Source organism: Trachurus trachurus (genome assembly GCF_905171665.1).
Source record: "Trachurus trachurus genome assembly, chromosome: 22".
Lineage (NCBI taxonomy): Eukaryota > Metazoa > Chordata > Actinopteri > Carangiformes > Carangidae > Trachurus > Trachurus trachurus.
The window spans coordinates 19,889,379-19,908,959 of NC_139907.1; the positions used below are offsets into that span (position 1 = coordinate 19,889,379).

General features: G+C 40.1%; 2 protein-coding genes across 4 annotated transcripts; both read left to right on the top strand.

Moving 5' to 3' along the window:
* Nucleotides 1-6,939: 6,939 nt before the first annotated feature.
* Nucleotides 6,940-11,233, top strand: LOC311006167 (alcohol dehydrogenase 1). Its single transcript, XM_083998884.1, has 9 exons — nucleotides 6,940-7,056; nucleotides 7,572-7,673; nucleotides 8,300-8,441; nucleotides 8,623-8,710; nucleotides 9,239-9,458; nucleotides 10,086-10,346; nucleotides 10,496-10,628; nucleotides 10,722-10,860; nucleotides 10,958-11,233. Exons 1-9 carry the CDS (start codon nucleotides 7,039-7,041, stop codon nucleotides 10,989-10,991), a joined length of 1,137 nt encoding a protein of 378 aa, XP_083855010.1. The 5' UTR covers nucleotides 6,940-7,038; the 3' UTR covers nucleotides 10,992-11,233.
* A 2,385-nt stretch (nucleotides 11,234-13,618) lies between these two features.
* On the top strand, nucleotides 13,619-17,642 carry LOC311006166 (alcohol dehydrogenase 1-like). Of its 3 annotated transcripts, none has more exons than XM_083998883.1 (10): nucleotides 13,619-13,760; nucleotides 14,107-14,173; nucleotides 15,191-15,292; nucleotides 15,402-15,537; nucleotides 16,010-16,097; nucleotides 16,217-16,436; nucleotides 16,637-16,897; nucleotides 17,000-17,132; nucleotides 17,250-17,388; nucleotides 17,485-17,642. In XM_083998883.1, exons 2-10 carry the CDS (start codon nucleotides 14,156-14,158, stop codon nucleotides 17,516-17,518), a joined length of 1,131 nt encoding a protein of 376 aa, XP_083855009.1. In that variant the 5' UTR covers nucleotides 13,619-13,760; nucleotides 14,107-14,155; the 3' UTR covers nucleotides 17,519-17,642. The 3 variants fall into 3 exon arrangements, with proteins under 3 accessions (XP_083855009.1, XP_083855007.1, XP_083855008.1); XM_083998881.1 differs by having other exon boundaries at nucleotides 13,625-13,760; nucleotides 14,032-14,173; XM_083998882.1 differs by lacking the exon at nucleotides 13,619-13,760 and having other exon boundaries at nucleotides 14,024-14,173.
* Nucleotides 17,643-19,581: the final 1,939 nt, after the last annotated feature.

Genomic DNA, 19,581 nt, shown 5'->3' on the forward strand with positions numbered 1-19,581 from the left:
TCGTTCGGCGTGAACCTGAAGAAGCGCAGAAAACGACGGGTCAAGGTGGATCACAAGTCTTCCACAAGGACCAAGATGTGCACAGGTGCCCCCCCCACCCCACCCTTGTCACTGGCTTGCCATAACGTAACCCCGCCTCTCCAATAAAATGAAAACACTTAGAACTGTCATTTAATTCTACTTTGCCTTACCTAAACATACAGAACATGTGGTGAATGCACTGAAAAATAGCACCTCTGCTTTTTCCTGTGTACTTTTTCATTTTCTCCATCCCTTTTTTTTTTTTTAATCATTTTCTGTCTGAACTTTTTGTTTTTAGGTAAATGTGTGACTGTTTGTACTGCTCGTATCCATCGTGTTAAGCCTTGTTGTGTATGTAGACAAGTGTCAGCTTTCCATGTCTCTGAGACCGTGAGATTCTGGGATATTTTTCTTTTATATTGTGGTTCGAAAATGAACTTTATAAACTTAGATTGCTTTTAATTATTCAGAATTAAAAGAAACCAACACACACCATCTTTCATTCACAACAGCCCAGTCACTGGTGCCATAGACTGAAAAAAGATAGCACTGGATGTTGCATTGTTTGCACAGGACCGCACAAGTTCCCATCATTTTGGCTCCATCAAACAAAGTTGGGGTGTCAACTCCCAATAAAATGGATCTGGCTGAAGTAGAAACACAGTCTTTGGTCCAAGGATTGGATAATTAAATGATCCATATCTGGAATTCCTGCCATACCAATTTTGTTTTGTCCCCTCTAAGAGCTTGCGTTCTTTTCAGACTTGAGTTTGATGGCACTGTGTTCTATACTTGGTCCCTTTTAAGTTTTGTCAGTGTAGTTTTTTTTTTTGTTTTTTTTCAGTTTTATTTGTTTTTCTAATGTGGAACCCAGAGAACTTTACCCACGTCTAAATGCTAAAAAACGAACTTACAACCATACTTAAATACCTTGAACGTGACTTTACTACACATTTCTGAACTAGTCACCATTCTGACCACATTACATTGTTGGTTCTTCAAGACATGCTAAAAATTACATTGTTAATGTCGCACTAGCAAAAAAAATTACTTCATGTCATATGGTAACATGAATCAATGCACTTGTTTTGACCTTTTGGAAAATGCATATAGTGTAGTTCTGCCTTTTTCTTCACATCAAGTAAGATTTGGAAAAGCAATGTTTGATGTTTGGAGCTCGGTCATCCAACCAAGAGTCATTCAAAACACCTAACTTCCTTGGGTCCATAGCGTTTGAAATGGATTGGATGAGCTGTTTCCTCCACTTACAGTTAAATTAAACAAACAACATCTAACTTTTAAATCAATGTAGTTTACAGTAGGGCTTGATTTGACAGAGCCAAGTGAGCTGTTCCCTTTGTGTCCAGTCTTCCAGCTAAGCTAAGGTAATTACTCGCTGGTGCTGCATTTAGCATCCTGGGTATGTACGTACACTCCTAACTTGCAAATTTTCCTGAAATATCAAAGTATTGCTAAAATTTGGGGGCGGTTAGGTGTTTGTTTGCTATAGTAAGCTAATTTACTTAGTTGTACATCAGCTAACACCAGCTCAGAGACGGTTTGTGGCAATGTAAATAAGTACACTCGTAAAGGATGTTCTAAATGGAAAACATACTGTAAGACACACTTTCTGCTTTATTACTCAAATCTACAGTTATTTACTCTCTCATCCAATTTACAGTGTCTTTTGTCACATTAGAATGAGCGTTTTCAATAATTTTCTAAGATCTTCATTGACATTGTTACCAATAATAATATTTTTGCATTTTTAGAGTTTTAGAGTTTATTCAGCAGAATTGATATTGATATCCCCACTGCTACAAACTTGGAATATAATTTAAAATGTGCGAAAATAGTTTACAATAAAGTGTATTTATGTGCCATCAGTGGTTCAACTTTAAATGAAAGAAAACACTTAAAATGCCAGTTTTTATTAATCATCACTTAATGTAATATTGCAATGTAGACTAAAAGTCAATTGTTGCCATCAGTGAAATGAAAAGAAATGTCGGTTGAAGCTTGAATGGGGAATTTTATGCCTAAGTGTCTATGGATTTAATCTCTTCTTCCCTCAATTTTGTTACAGTATATGTCACCATCACTGGCATCCTTTATTGTGAGTGTATATGTAAGGTTTTTAATTTGTTTGTTTTTATTGACCGATTTATTGTGTTTTTGAATCATTCAAAGTCTTATCCATCACTGATCACGAGGCCAAAGGGGAGACTGTTAGACTAGTCTTGATTTTCTTTGTTTGTTTTCTGTTTGGCCAAAATCTGTCCAGTTTAATGCAAGTGTAAGCTGTCGTTCTCTACCAAAGTGTGGAGGGTCAGTTTAGCCAGTTCAGGAATTGAATAAAAAAATTATATTTATAATGAAATCTCCAGACTTGGTTGGGGAATATTTAAAGTATTAGGACTAAACTAGTCTGGATGTAATTCAACGTTGTTGGTAATTTCCCTCATTTCCACCCTTTCTCTTGGGTGCTTCTTCGTAATAGACCTCACTGCTTTCTATCTGATGGTGTTTTAATGCCTTGTAAAACAAAGTGCTATCTTTCTGCTGTGACTCAACAGTCATTAATAACTTTAATCAGTGTGTGACAGGGGTGTGTGTGTGTGTGTGTTTATGTGTGTGTTTGCTTGCATTGTGGTGTTATTCCATGTCACTGCACTTTTGCCTTGCTTTTCTTTCACTCACACACCTTGTCTTGAACTCGCGGTTCATTCATTCATTTTTACAATGTGCTATCGAGCTTTTACACTCCTTAGTGAAGGCAGCTGTAAAAAGTAAAAAAAAAAGAAAGGAATTCCACATGCATACAGTTACACTTGCATGTGTGCACACTGGCAAATATTTTGTAACTACTTGTTCCTCATAACGATGCATGTACAGCTGCTCTGCACCACAGCCAGCCACAGGTGCTCAATGATATACACTGTTCTGCTAGATGTGACTTATTTGAATGTTGTCATGAAAAAAAAATCTGTGTCATTCCAGAGAAAGTTAACATTTCTGTCCAGGCTCTAGAGACGTCTTCTCTCTTGTTTTCTTTTGTGTAATGTATCATAGAAATGTATTCCCTGCAAAAGACTCCAAACCATATTCTTGGAATGATTGTCCATGAGCTGCAAACTTGACAAGTGACAATGTTCCACTTAAAGATACAGAATGTATCTTAATGTATTTTTAAGTTTACACACAGGAAAGTTATAAAATGATTCTAAAGTTATTGGGAACCTATTTTAGTATCAAAATATTACTATTTAAAATCCCAAGACCCTATTGCCCGATGTCTTAACAATGCAGTTGTTGGCTCTAAACATTAACAAGATCCATTTGATCCCTGGATGCGTTGTCCATGAAATCTATGGGATGTTTCTTTAATGATTTTAATGGTAAAATCATGTTGGTCCTGTAAAAACAAATAACGCAAAATCAAAGTAACCTTCCCACCTTCTTTTAAGGTCTATAAGACGACATGAAATGCCACTATAAAAAGAAAGTCCCACTATTTTGTACAAAGTTTACTTAGTTTTATTGTTAAGAATATTTTGTTTACTATGGAGTGACCGGGGAAAGATGGTTACCACTATTACCGGCAGCGTTTGTTGGAAGCGCTCGTGTGGTCCAATGATGGAGGCAATGGGTTCAGTGGTTGGGTGCATGTTACCACACATCAGAGATGGTGATTTTCTGATACAGTGCCTTTTGAAGCAAATGATTTTCTAAGAATTCTGACAAGCAAATGTGTCATAACTTGGATTGTTCATCTTTTACAGTCTGATTTGACCTCTTTTACCTTCAACAATACTGATAACTAGCACTGGGTGTGTTCTCTGTGTTGACTAATTGCCATGCATTTGATCATAGAAAATGCATCATTTGCAACATATCAGCATAATAAATATGTAAAGTGTCACCCATGTTAATGATAGTAAATCATTAAAAAAACAAAACAAAACAATTTTGAATTGATCTCTGTTTTTTATTTAAGAACTTTCTGTGACCTGGTGTGGTCAACCAGGGCTGGGACCACAAACTAGAAGCTTCACACACACACAGGGACAGAAAACACCATACAATAGCAGCAATACTCATTATATATATTGTATATTTTTTCATGTTTATAACTTCATATTATTATTGTGTGCTCTTTTGTCTTCTGCAAAGCACCATGAATTGCCTCAGTATGAACTATCCTCCACAAATAATCTCACCGTCCCTTCCCACCTCATTAATTAATGGACTTTGAGTGGACTGTATTGTAGATAAAGGTACAGTATATTGTCCACTACCAATATCTCAGTTGTGACAACTGATGACTCTATCTGTTAGTGGGAGGAGACGCCACCTCCCTGTTCCATGTCAAGGAGAAGAAGAGATCAGTAAGGACCAATGGACATCAGAGAGGAACACTAAACTATAGGAAAATAGCTAACCTTTGGCGATGGAAACACACCCCACACAGGCATCACAGGGAGGGCAAGATAATGGTGAAACTAATCAGGGCAGAACTGACAATCCCATATACATAAGAAGTGAAATATCAGTTAAAGGGATAGTTCACCCAAAATTCAAATTGCACTCATTATCTACTCACCCTCATGTCGACTAAGGGCTGGGAGAAGTTATCCGTGGCTTCTCTGAGTTACAGGGGGTCTCGGCGTAGCAGTGCATGTCCATATAACGGTTGCAAATGGATACCACTTTTCTTCGTAACAAAAAGACACACCAAAAAACATTCAAATACCTCCATGCTGCTTGTATGTAATGTCCGTCTTGTATTGAAGTCCCGAAATGCGAAATTGTTCCGAAAAAAAATTAAATGAGTCTATATTTCAAGCTTGTTTGTAGCGGAAGCTCCTCTTCCAGGGTCCGTCCTCTTCCTGGTCCGTCCAATTTGGACGAACCAGGAAGAGGACCTTCCGCTACAAACAAGCTTGAAATATAGACTTATTTAATTTTTTTTGGAACAATTTCGCATTCGGATAACTTTGAAACTTCTCCCATTCCTTAGTCGACATGAGGGTGAGTAGATAATGAGTGCAATTTGAATTTTGGGTGAACTATCCCTTTAAACAGGAGACTGTAAGTGGTTGAAAGACGCCATGAAAAGCATATGGTGACCTATGGAGCAGGGAGTCATGAAAAATAGCCTACTGTTTCATTTCGACAAACAGTCCTCTTCATCCTGCTGTTCACATTTTGACATCATGAGAACAAGATGCCGCCTAACAATCCATCAACAACCTGCCATGTTGAGGCTTCAGATGGGATGTTGTCAGAGTGTTCACTGATCTTAAGAGTGTCACAGAGTATCATCAGCGGGTTGAACAGAGACAGAGACCGGAAGAGTCACAGAAAGGCAAAAAGGTGGACGTCATTTGGCCACATGACAACTTGTTGACATAGGGACATTTTTTGTTGTGGAATACCCACCACTGTTGTTACAGTAGCTCTTGTTTCAATAGATTGTTTGAGATGAATAAATTACCCTTCCATACTTCTACTTAAATGCCCTACTTCATGATATAATATCACCGCAGCATGAACTTTTGACATTTTCTATAAATTTCACCCCAAATTCGAATATCCCTAACTTTATGTGAATAGTGTATACAGCTGAATTTCTCCAAACCATCAGAAGTGAATTTCAGAAGAGAAAGGCATGAGACTGAAGTGAAGACTGTGAATAGTTACTATTTACATCTCAGAGGACCTGACCTTGAACTATGATAGTAAGGACAGTAAGGTACCCCATGTGGCTACCAGCCACCACTTTCAGTTTGCTACAGGAACTGAAAGAGTGAGACGGATCTTTCTATATCAAGCCATAAAGTTTATACTACTGTATAAACCGCTGTCAGCTTTTGCTGCCTGGTTGTTTTGCTCCACATCCCAAATGACTTTTATTGTGTTTGCCAATATCATTCACTTTAGAGTTAGTGGAATGACACTGTTGAATTGTTATGTGGTGACAATAAAGTTAACGTGATCCTCAGATCTGGATCATGGAACTGGGGCAGAGAGTGACAAGAGTACGGAAGCTGAGAATGGCCACGTCGTTCATATATTTTTTCTTATTACTGTTTTCTCGTGGTAACGCCTAATTATTTTGTTATCTCAACAAAGTCTGTTTTCTCGTGGTAACGCCTTATTATTTTGTAATCTCGAGATGAGTTTCTCGTGATAACTAATTAATTTATTTGGTCATCTCATGGTAGCACTTGGTTAGCCACTGTATGTTCGTAGCAGGAGGCTAAAGCGAGTCTCAAGTTTAAGTTACCATCCCAGGCGGCTGGACTTCCGATTTTTTTTTTTGAATTTCACAGCTGATAAGCACCCACCCCCTCCGTCCATTTAGGAATCACCAAAACCACACCACACCCCCACCGCTCTGCTCGTGCATGTGCTTCATTCCACATTTGTGGCTTCATTCCATATGGCTTCGAATCCGGTGTGATTATCTACGACCAAATCACACCAGTGCTGATATACAGTACTCCCTCTCGTGTGATATTGCTTAAATCACGAGAAAGCGGCCTTTGTTATATCGAGATAACGAAGTCGTTATCACGAGAAAACAGACTTTGTTATGTTTGTATACTGTGTGTCCACAAGATTGATGTGAACCTGAAACTCCAACAAAGTCAAAGTTGTTTTGTCTCACCAGGACAATATTTCATCTTAAAATGAATTATATAATAATAAATAATTAAATAAATAATGAATCTGCATGATTGATGTAGGCCTCATCTTTTTTTATTCAACTCCACAGTCTCTACATCTAGCTCCAGATTTGAATATCAGGAACTTTTTACAGTTATTGTTGACCTGTTCAAAGCACTGTCCAAACATTCAAAGTCCCCGCCCATCAAAGTGCTTGCGCAACTTTTTCTCTCTCACACAGTATATGAGCTTGAAGCCCAAGCTTCTGTCTCCCACAATCTCCGGTCCTCCAGATTGTCCTTCATCCTCAACTCCTCTCTCGATTTTTGCTATCACAACTGAAAAATGGCCACAGCTGGTAAGGTAGGTACATGATCAGAAATCAAATTGTGAGATCGTTAAGTGATTATCAAATATTTTCAGATTTAAATTAAATAATTTAATTGTGAATGAGTGTAATAAACCAAGCCAACACCTGAGGTTGTGTTTCCATGATGTTTTAATGTTATTTTCTTGAAACATGTATTAATTATTTCTGTTAAAAAGAAAGAAAGAAGAAATACATGATAAAATGCAGAATAATGAAACCACTGCACAATACAAAAGAAATGCATAGGGTTATAAGTCAATTTGCCACCATTCAATAACTGTTGTTGAAATCATAAGATAGTATTATTTTACCCACCATTCAAGCCTGCAGAGTAAAATGCAGAGAGTCACTTGAAGTGTCTCAGCTGGTGCCAGGTTGATGTAGTGTGTTTTAGGAACCTGCCATACATCATCTTCACAGAATCTGACCCTGGTACCATTTCATTGAGGCTACAGCCAATAAAATGACATTTTTCCTGAGTATTTCATCTGGTGTCACTGACCTCTAGGTCATCAAATGCAAGGCAGCAGTGGCCTGGGCGCCCAACAAGCCTTTGGTGATGGAGGAGATTGAGGTGGCCCCACCCCAGGCCAACGAGGTCCGCATCAAGGTGAGAAACGCACACTGTCAACAGACATACGAAAACACACACACACACACATTTAAGCAAGCGTATAGTTTGATTGGGGAGATCATACTGCAGATTTTAGAGACGTATTCTAACCAGAAATACAATACAGGAAATAATTAGGTTCTCCATTAGTTTCATACTTTGCCCAAATACATTATTTAAAAGCCATATCTGATATTGATATCGATATTTAATCAGTACCATTTGAAAGGATTACTTGCACCACCAATCTCACTGAAAGTCCACTCTATGCAGTTTTCAGCTTCTCTTGGTTCACAATTTAATTAATTAAACAAAGTTGGAACAATTGGAGCTGATGACACAAGAGAAATAAATTCCAAAGATATTTTCAGGGGTTTGGACTTAAGATAAGCCAAAAGAGTGCCATTTCTGTCTCCAGCATGTTAAATGTATAAAAACATGTAACAATATAATATAAATTACATGTTATTATTAAACAAAGCACCATACACATGAATCATTGTAGAACTTAAAGATATAATTTTTTAAAGAATTTTAAAAAGGCATCCAAAACATTGATACATAGCCTTTGTATAAACATAAATTAATGTCCTTAGTCTGTGTGATTGTTGTCTACGGTACAGATTGTTGCAACCGGGGTATGCCACACAGACCTTTACCACTTGTTTGAGGGCATGCACGAAGATGGCTTCCCAGCAGTCCTTGGCCATGAGGGAGCTGGTATTGTGGAGAGCGTCGGGCGTGGAGTCACTGAATTTCAGCCTGGTAAGTTAAAGCTTACAACCTTTAGTGTTCATTTGCCTAATTGCTTGCATTTCTCTGCCTGTATAGGACTTGGTGACAATGGCAAGACCAAAGCCATTCACTCCACCTTTTCACATAGATGTATTGATTTATTGAACTGACTTAGAATTCATATGAATTTCTCTTTTTTTTTAAATTCCAGGTGACAAGGTGATTCCTCTGTTTATCTCCCAGTGTGGAGAGTGTCGCTTTTGTAAGAGCCCTAAGACCAACCAGTGTGAAAAAGGATGGTGAGCTTGTCTTAATTCATCTAGGATGTGTTAATTATGTTATAAACCTATTTATTAATGCGTAGGCATCATGCACCTACAGTATATCCTGGTGCTCAAGCGATGTGGGTGTGTGAGAAGGAATAAATCAGTCCAACACAATCTGTTTTTTCTGGAATCAACTCACACTTTTATTTGATCCAACCTAACTTCCTCTGCTTCCCTTTCACGTCCCGTCTTCACCTCGATCCTCCGCCCTCAGACTAAGCCGTGCCCATAGCTATAGCAGCCGATATCAAACAAAACTTTACTGTTAACACTAAGGGTGTGCAAACAAGATAGTATTACAGATACAGATACAATTACATAGAAATGTGCTGTTTAACAAGTTATTACATTGCACAATTTCAATCTCAAACTATGTTAACGCAACTGTTGGTTGGTTTTTAAGCACAAAGAACAGTTCAGTTTCTGGCATTTTGTTAAACAGAAGCAATGCACAAATTTAGCTGTGGATGTTATTTTTATTTTAGTTACTTCTCTGTTCAGGGCTGCTGGTCGACATGATGTGATGGCACCAAAAGAGTCCAGGTTCACCTGTAAGGGGAAGAAGATTCTGCAGTTTATGGGAACTAGCACCTTCTCACAGTACACCGTGATGAACCAAATGGATGTGGCTAAGATCGACCCCGCCGCCCCTCTGGACAAAGTCTGTCTCCTTGGATGTGGCGTCTGCACAGGGTTTGGAGCAGCAGTTAATACTGCTAAGGTGTGTATGTCCTTTCACTGGTGATGGCCAATACCTGCTATAATTCTTTCTTCACACACCTTCCTGAGGTGATTTATTAACTCAAGCATCAGAAATTCAATCTACTGTCTCTGGCTCATGTTTATTACCACACAGAACTAGCTTGGCTAACACCAGACCTCATCTCAATGTAGATTGAGATTCGGTCTGAGGTCTTCATATTTGAGGCGTGGTTTACAAAAGCCCAGAGCTGTTTATTGGGCGCTATGAATGTCTATCAAATGCGTCTGTACGTAGCTTAGCCAATCGTATCAATCATACCCAATGACATATGTAGAGCGACAGAAATCCGATGAGGAAAGAAACGCTAAACGTTGCTCTTTTTTCAAAATAAACTTGCGGTCTTAACTACTTAAAACACTTTCTAACGCTGCATCAAAAGGTAAAGCGTCTGCCGCCATGTTGGATCAACAAGCTATCAACCAAGTCACTTCGGTGTGTCGTCATCGTTGTGCTGTGATTTGGAACATTGGGTCCATGGTTTCCAGGCTGACTTGCAGAGCGAATAAATTTGTGCGCAAGGCAGCATGGGTACATAAAGAAGACCAGAGTTCTTCAGTGACATCTTGTCTCTTATTGCCACTTTAGGTTGAACCAGGCTCCACCTGTGCTGTGTTTGGCATGGGAGCTGTGGGTTTGGCTGCAGTCATGGGCTGCAAGGCTGCAGGAGCCAAGAAGATTTTCGCTGTTGACATCAATCCAGACAAGTGTGAGGTGGCCAAGGTGTTTGGTGCAACCGATTTCGTGAACCCCAAGGATCACAGTAAACCCATCAGCCAAGTACTGTCTGAGATGACCGGTGGAGGAGTGGACTACTCTCTGGAGTGTGTGGGGAGTGTGGCAGTCATGGTGAGACATTAAGAGAAGTTTGCGTAAGACACAGGATTTGATGTGAAGTGGTTCAGTTACACAATTAAAAGCCACATTTCCTCAGCTACTACAGGATCTGAACCCGTGCTGTTTTGTTTACTGACATTGTTTTCTCTTTCCACATCTAGCGCAGCGCGTTGGAGGCCTGCGTGAAAGGCTGGGGTGTCAGTGTGTTGGTCGGCTGGACAGATGTGTACGACGTCGCCACTCGACCCATTCAGCTCATTGCTGGACGAACATGGAAGGGCTCCCTGTTTGGAGGTTAGGCGCGTTCTCCATGATAGATCAACCAGTATTATTATATCTCTGCTTGGTCTTATTTCATCATGTGTGTGTGTGATCTTTGTGGCTCAGGATTTAAGAGCAAAGATGGCGTGCCTCAGATGGTTAAAGCCTACCTGGACAAGAAAGTGAAGCTGGATGAGTTTATCACTCACAAAATGACCTTGGCCCAGGTCAATGATGCCATTGAACTGATGAAGCACGGCAAATGGTGCGTTTATGATTTCACAACTACTGCACATTTATCCGCTAACTGCAAAGATCAATAATTAACTAAGTGTCTGTTGTTTTTGTTTTTTGTTTTGCAGCATCAGGACGGTGTTGAGTGTTTCTCCACAATGACACCACAAACCCAAAAGCATTGAATGACCTGAAGCTGCGTTCTGAATCTCAATATAATATTCATACTCACCATGCAATACACACAATGAAGAGGTGTGCACAGTATTGTGCAAGCCTGACTGTGGGCAATCAACATCTTTCATTGGATTATGTGAAGATTGTGTTTGTGGTGTTCATGTAAACCAAAGATCAACATGCAAAAGTGTTTGTGGAGCAGAATAAATCATCCAAACAGAACTAAATGGACGTGTTGTGGTTTTGTTGTTATAAAACGTTCCTTACCATGTCACTAAACTCTGAAATACTTTGTGCTTTGTACAAAGTTAGGTCATTATGGGGGAAAACAGCATTCCAGCTAAATATCAGGTATTTTGATTTTGAATTAATGCATTGCAAGACCATTTTTCCTTAGCAATGAAAGCCAATAAGCTAAAAACTGTGTATCTAATTACATTTGCAATAGTCTAATTATATATAATCAGATAACCAGGACAACATTTACATAGTTGTTTCAGTTTTTGTCTTTCTTTGCACTCTGCCTCAGTGAAATGTTTCCTGTCCTGTTTTGACTGCAAAACTATCCAAACAGTTTTACGCAATCAAGTATTTACACTGGCAACTACAAGACACTAACAAGCCAAAAAAGATAATGTTGAAAGTCACATTGGAATAAAAATCTCCAGAAATGTGGGAAAGCCACCACACATGTGATACACACATTTATCCAGTGTGTCAATAACTGATTTGCAACCCCCCTGAAACTTGTGTTTGCCAAACAACTTGTGTGCACATTTGTAGTATTAATTTTATGATGGAATATGTTCAGCAATGAACATATGATCAGAGAGAGGCAGAGAAAGCAGAGGAGAGGCCAGAAGGGAGGGGTGGGGCATTGTCAAAAATGTAATAAATTGTGTGTTTCTCCATTTTTTTAAATATTCATTTAGTATCTTTGAAGAATTTAATTACTTATTTTACTACTTTTCATGTTTTGTAAAACTATAACTAATTAACTATATACACTGACATCCTCCCAAAAACTTACACAGTTATAAATGACAAAAAATGAATCAATTAGATGATGTGAGTACACAGAGTGGTAGACACATGTTTGCACTGTAGACAATGGCTCAGCCTTGGCCTCTGGAGGAAGAGGTTGGGGGGCATCATCTATATCCAGTGCAGGGAGTGATTGTTTTTTTTAGTAGTAATCATGCTCCGCAAGAGCAGAGACAGGATCTGCCAGCTGCTCTCTCACTTGCCCTCCACTGGGATCAGGCTGCTGATGATGGGGCTGATCATTGTTGTCATCTCCCACGACTCACTCCCCTGAGGGATCCCGCAGATCACCAGTCTGGAGCAATGTTGTGCAAGATTTCACAGCATGCCATATCGCTAGGGATGAGGGTATCATTTACCTTTAACTTTCATTGTTTTGTTTTTTTTCATTATTCCAAATGCAGTGAAAACAGCATTGCAGTTGAAATAGCCGTTTTCACATTTATGTATGAAGAAGAAAAACAGAGTTTTTGGTTGCCACGTCATGCGTACATGCTGCGTTTGCGTTTGTCATATTCTGCTAGCTCTTCTGTTTACATGCTGATAGCACTTAGAACTGCAGTGATCGTCATGTTTATTTGTGCAATGGCAGACATGGCCAAAGCAGCATTGCTTTTAAATTTACTTGCAGGACTTGTATTAAAGCAGAAGTAAGCGATCCGGTCGTTTTGGCTAACTTCTTGTCAGCTGATGGAGTTAGCAGTCCCCGCCCTCTTCCCTACGTCACCACATTCACGCGCATCCCTTGGCTGCACACACAGAGAGGACCGCCCCTTTATGCCGTTCTCTCTCCTCATTGGATAAAGGTTGTAGGATACAAGAAGTTTTCTCCTCAGCTTAGAGCAGAGCGACTGACAGACCCGTGTTTCGGACCAAACACTCTATATAAGTGATTGCCGTCGGAAGATATAACTATTTAAGACTTATATTAACACAAACATTCCGCTTACTTCTGCTTTAACATTAACATACAGTTACTATTCCTCCATGCTGAGGAACACAGACGTCAGAATGTGCAATGGAGAACACTGCTACACAGCCCTTCAGTGTGTCAGTTGTCTTCCAGTGATGTAACTAGCTTTCAAATTTTCATTACCCCACCAAATTATGGAAATATCACTTTTTGAAAGCTCTTTAACATAGGCTGTTTGGCTTTCCTTCCAGTCCCAAAAATGTGAGAATTGACAATTGACAATCTTGTCTATGAATATTCTCATTCATCCAGGTCATTGTTCTCCCTCTCTCTCAAAATGAACCGTAGGCAACTGGACTTGTATTTGTCTAGGAAGACGTTTCGCCTCTTATCCAAGGGGCTTCATCAGTTCATACGCATCAGTCTCACTTGTCTGCACTAGTCTGACCAGTTTGAGTATAGTACCACCTGTTACCAGGAGAAGGGGTGGGGTGGGGCAAGCAGCAGTGGCTGATTTGCATTTAAAGGGACAGGCTCTGAAACCAGTCGTTCTGAACAGGGCTGTTTTGAGCGGATTAAAAGAGAGCCATGATGTTTGATCCTTGGGGTTTTTTGACCACAGCATGTCACAGACATGTCTTTAAGACACCTGGGAACTGTTGCAGAGTGAATGTAGATCACTGCTGCGTTAGAGGGTGGCGCCCCCGGAACCTTTGTTAGTGGGCTCCTGTTGTGTTGCACCATGCAATGTTCTGCCTGCTGGCTAATGTGTGCCATGTGTGTATGTAGCTGCCAATGTGAGTAAAAGAGCAAACACGGTATCCTACGTCTGCGTGTATTATTGCTAAGCAAAGCAACCACTCGGGTTACTACAGGAAATATTTTAATTTGTGGAAAAGGGGCATACTATATCCCCTTTACTTTTTTGTGAGTAGTGTATAGGAATTGCAGATAGAAATCATTCTGCAGCCATTAATGCATTGTGTTTCACAAGTTAACTCCATATTAGCTTGTCAGTGGCTTTGATATAGCGTGACTAAAGTCTATGTCGATGTAAATGTTTGCCAGACGATGACATAATGCAGAAATAATGACCCTCAACCCTGAGATCTCGGTTGTCTCCTCCCCACACCTGTCCTGCAGCTGCTCTCAACTCCTCTTTCCTTCATCTACTCTCACTTTTGCATCAAAAATGTCCACAGCGGGCAAGGTAAATATATCATTCACTATGTGAGCACTTTTAGTTAGTGTACAGTACTCAGTGTTTCTATTCAGTGTTTTATTTCCTACACTACAAAAGATTCTGCATGTGTAAAATCTACAGTTGTTCATTTCCATACACATTCTCATATCAACACTGAATATGTCAGTCTAAATAACGTCAAGGAAATTAAGTAATCTAAAACCTTTGAGTGTTACAGTAATGTTTCAAGGCATGACTTCCTGTGCAACGCTGTGTGCATACACTTCACACGATCCAGCTCAAAGTTCACTTCACACCGATGACCATATTTCATTGTGTAGTAAATCAGGACAGTTCATAACAAATTGTTTGGTAAATGTTCTTGATCTTCATAAACAGTTTGTATTTTGCAGGAATATTTTTGATGCAATGGAAATGTATGCATGTATACTGCATTTTCTATCTCTATCTAGTTGCTTGCTAGCTAGTCTTTCTATTTAACACAGTTTGACAAAACTCGCAAAATTTGACATTGCCAATGAGTGTAGTGGTATACCACTTACAGTAATCTATACAAGGTTTATAACATGTTTGCCAATGTGGAAATTAATGTAGCCTACTCTTTTCAAGTAGTTTCCTGTAGAGCTGCTGCATTAAAAAAAATGAAACATTTGTTCACATGCACCGGCTTATTTGTTCACATTGTGTACTTTTGACTCATTTAGGGCCCATTTCATGGAGACATTGAAATCAGCCTGTGATGACTACTTGGCTTGAATCATACATGCACAAAGCATCTTATCTTTACATCCTGGCCCTGGCCAATGTAGAATTTTGCCTTTTGCAGCAAATGTGAAGAGCTGACAACATGTTTTGCTTATTTCCCTATGAGATGCAAACACATGAGTGGTCAGGGTCACTGAGCATAGTGGTTGCCATATCTGTCTGAGCTCTGGCACTTGGTTGATGTAATTGTGCTTGGATTATGATAGCAATATAGCTAACATGAATACCACATTTTAATGTGGTATCACCTCCTAATAGGTCATCAAGTGCAAGGCAGCAGTGGCCTGGGAGCCCAAAAAGCCTTTGGTGATTGAGGAGATTGAGGTAGCCCCACCCCAGGCCAATGAGGTCCGCATCAAGGTAAGAAACTGCTATCTAGACGTCACGTGACTACAGTATGTACATACACAGGCTTGTTTACTGATCATGCTTTCCATTGTGAAGTCATTGGTTGGTTATCTTGGTGCAGATGGTGGCGACAGCTGTGTGCCACACAGATCTTTATCACCTCTTTGAGGGTAAAGTCGGCTTCCCAACTGTCCTCGGCCATGAGGGAGCTGGCATTGTAGAGAGCGTCGGGCCTGGGGTCACTGAATTTCAACCAGGTTGGTTTTCAATTTTCAGATTTAATCATTTACACAACTCAGGACTCTGCTTGGAAGCACTTAGTAAATTAACTAGCTAATCTAAAAGCCTGACTGGCGGTCCACCCTGAGCCTGATTGCAAAGGGTTTTTTCCTTCTTATGAAGAAAAATTTCCTTGGCTCTGTGTTATTGAGTCCCTGGGAATAATTGGCATAGCACAGCAAGCTATGTATACAGTATGAAGTAACTTGAAAATCTAGGCTTTAGACATTACACTAATGGAGCTGTGCTCTAATTATTCAACTTGGACATTTGTTTTACAATAATATGGACATACATTATAAATCAAAGTTACTCTAAAGCCCCCAGGATTCAGGGGATACATAACTGAGGCATATCCTTGCTATTTTTGGTTTTACATTGTTGTCAACGTTTCTAAATTGGAAAATGTATGTGACAAAACTACATTGTTATTGTTTTTTTTCTCTCTAGGTGATAAGGTGATTCCTGTATTCGTCTCCCAGTGTAGAGAATGTCGCTTCTGTAAGAGTCCCAAGACCAACCAGTGTGAAAGAGCATGGTGAGCTTTAGAGTCATCAGCTGCTTTCAACCACTCACACATCTTTCCTATTTGTAATTTTGTTCATCTTGTCTTTTTCTTTTTTGTTTTGTTTTGTTTTGTTCAACCACTTTGTTCAGGACAGGCAGAGACCCTGCAATGATGGCATCACCAGACTCCAGGCTCACCTGTAAGGGGAAGAAGGTTCTTCAGTTTGTAGGCACCAGCACCTTCTCTGAGTACACTGTGGTGAACCAGATCGCTGTGGCCAAGATCGACCCTTCTGCCCCTCTGAACAAAGTCTGTCTCATCGGCTGTGGGATTTGCACTGGATATGGAGCAGCAGTTAATACTGCTAAGGTGTGCAGGTTTTACTTTGAACATGATTATTAATACTAGATTAAAACAACTGTGTGGGACTAATTTTGTCTTTATTTACCAGATTCGAAAGTTTAGTAAATGCTTAAGGCAGACAAAACCTGTCAGTATACTGTACCTGTATGGAGAATCAGTAAGACCATCTTAAAGTGCCATGCTGACCAAAGTCTCTATTACCAAAGGTTGAACCAGGCTCCACCTGTGCTGTGTTTGGCCTGGGAGCTGTGGGTTTGGCTGCAGTCATGGGCTGCAAGGCTGCAGGAGCCCAAAGGATATTTGTTGTTGACTTAAATCCAGACAAGTTTGAGAAGGCCAAGGAGTTTGGTGCAACCGATTTCATGAACCCCAAGGATCACGATAAACCCATCAGCCAAGTGCTGACTGAGATGACCGGTGGAGGAGTGGACTTTTCCCTGGAGTGTGTGGGGAATGTGGAAGTCATGGTGAGACAAATCTGTTACTAAATTATAGCTTTACTGTAATCTAATCCACTTAGGACCTGCATCCTTCTGCCCACTGACATCGTGTTGTTTCTCCTCATCTAGCGCAGTGCCTTAGACTCCTGTATTCCCAGCTGGGGAGTCAGTGTGATTGTTGGCTGGACAGACTTGCAAGATGTTTCCACCCGACCTGTTCAGCTGATTGCTGGGCGCACATGGAAAGGCTCCTTGTTTGGAGGTGACCCAACCAACCACTAACTCTCTTTGTCTTTGTCTTATATAATTATTTAGCTTGTTGTATTCTAGATAAGATGGTGCTTTTATTGTGTTAATTTGTGTGCTTGTTTTAATTCAGGCTTCAAGGGGAAGGATGGTGTGTCTCAGATGGTTAAAGCCTACATGGACAAGAAGATTAAAGTGGATGAGTTCATCACGCACAACATGACTTTGGACCAGATCAATGACGCCATTGAACTGATGCAGCAGAGCAAATGGTACACTGACACTGCAATACTTTGCTCATCATTAATGATATATTAACAGTATGTATATAAGAGTCTACTAAATCTTACTCATTCTCTTGTCTGCAGCATCCGGACCGTCCTGAGCTTTTCTCCACAGTAAAACAACTGTGTTGCTTTCAATGAAAGTAATTCAGGGATTTCCCATATTACACAGAATGTAAACTTAATATTTGCACAAATAATATGATCCATATAATAAAGAGATATTTTATTGTGTTTGCCTATGTAACGGATGTGCACTCACTCCACCCATAAAAGACGTGCTAACCAACCTGCCAAGCTGTTGTCAACCTCTTGGCGAAGACGTTAGCATCGTCGCCTCCGGTGCGGGAGGTCGTGGGATCGAACCCCACCTAGGGCAGGCCGTGAGAAACACAACGCAGAGGGCCAGATATGACATCGGCTACACCTATAACTTTGAACGATGAATTTAAGTTCTGAATCTTTGTTGTTCATATGCGAATGTGAACATGTTTATGGATCATAAGAAATGGTCTGAAATGGTGGGACTCTACATAATAAGTATTGTTATTATAATTTAATGCTCTTTTGTCATGTTATGGAAAATAAGGGCCAGAGTAGCAAAGAGCTTACATCTTAACATAAAGTAAAGGTGCTTGGTGACTCACCTGGTAGAACATAGTCTTCACTGCAGAAACATGGGTGTGAATTTGGCAACAAGACAACAACTGGACCCAAAATGCAAAGGGCCTCAGGGAAATCGGTATGGTGAGAACAAAACAGGAAAAGTTTAAATTAGCTCCGTCAACACCGAGCACAAACGCAGGAACACTGATCATGAATGCAGACAACCCAACAAAGGGCAATTATGGGAAAACACAGCAGTAAGACAGAGGGAGAAACAAGACACGGGTGGGGCAATCAAACACAGGTGAGACACATGAGGTGATCACAGGGTGGGAGAGAACAGGAAGACAAGACATCGTACTTCAAAATAAAACAGGACAAACAGAAAACAGGCGAAAAATCATAACACTGTGGTCCTTTGCTGCCTGTTGTCCACTCTCTCTCCCACATAGTAAAAGCAGCATGACCTGAAATGATTTGGCATTGGTCTGTGCTGTAAAGGCCAAGAAAGTCATGATGAAAGAAAAACTTTATACTTGATTGTTAATGATTTATAGTTTGTAGGTCAAAATCAAGACAAGATGGTCTCCAGACCAGGAATGCGGTCTGCCTATAAGTGAACTCACTTCTGAACAGATGAGATCTTTATAACCTCTGTGTTTGTCGTGCTGTAGCTATGTCATAGGAACAGAGACATCTGTATCCTTATTCCATTGTATTTTCCCTGGGGAACATGTTCTGATCAGTCATTTTTAAGACATAATGCCCATATACTATGCCCTTTTTCCACAAATTAAAACAATTCCCAGGTGTCTTTGACATGCTTTGGTCAAATTACACCAAGGATCAAACATCACAGCAGTCTTTTCATCCACTCAAAATAGCTCTGTTCAGAACGGCTGGTTATCAGTGCCTGCCTGTCCCTTTAAATGCAAATTAACCACTGCTTGCCCTGCCCCACCCCTTTGGTGCTAGGTGGAACTATACTCAAAAATGGTCAATTCTCACATTTTGGGGGCTGGAAGGCAAGCCAAACACCCTATGTTAAAGAGCTTTCAAAAAGTTATATTTCCATAATATGTCCCCTTAAAGTCATATTTAATCAGACTAACCTAGTTACAGTAATCACGATTTGCTTAACATGGCTGCTAGATACATAACATTCCTCACCCATGTCTTAAAAATTTTTGATCTTAAATAAAAAGTATTTAAGATGTAGGCTATATTTGTTATGTTAATGTTGGCCCCATGGGTGTTGCCTGTTAAAGGTAGCCTATAACGTGTCATATGACAACAAAACTGAGAAGTGTAAGATACGACTTCATCAGTTTGCACTAGGGTTGCACTCGGTTACGTCTTTTCTTCTACTGAAATTAGCCGGCTAACAAGCTAGGCCTGGCCTATCTGCTCCCTTTCCAACTGCAACTCACTGTATAGCTAGAAACTCAATGTGGCCTCCAGTTTGCACTGAAGACACAGACTGTATTGTCTTGTAGGGGTCATGCCTATGTTCCCACAGCCCTATGTTCCCTCAGCCCTATGTTCCCTCATTTCTAACTTTTGTTGTCACTGAAA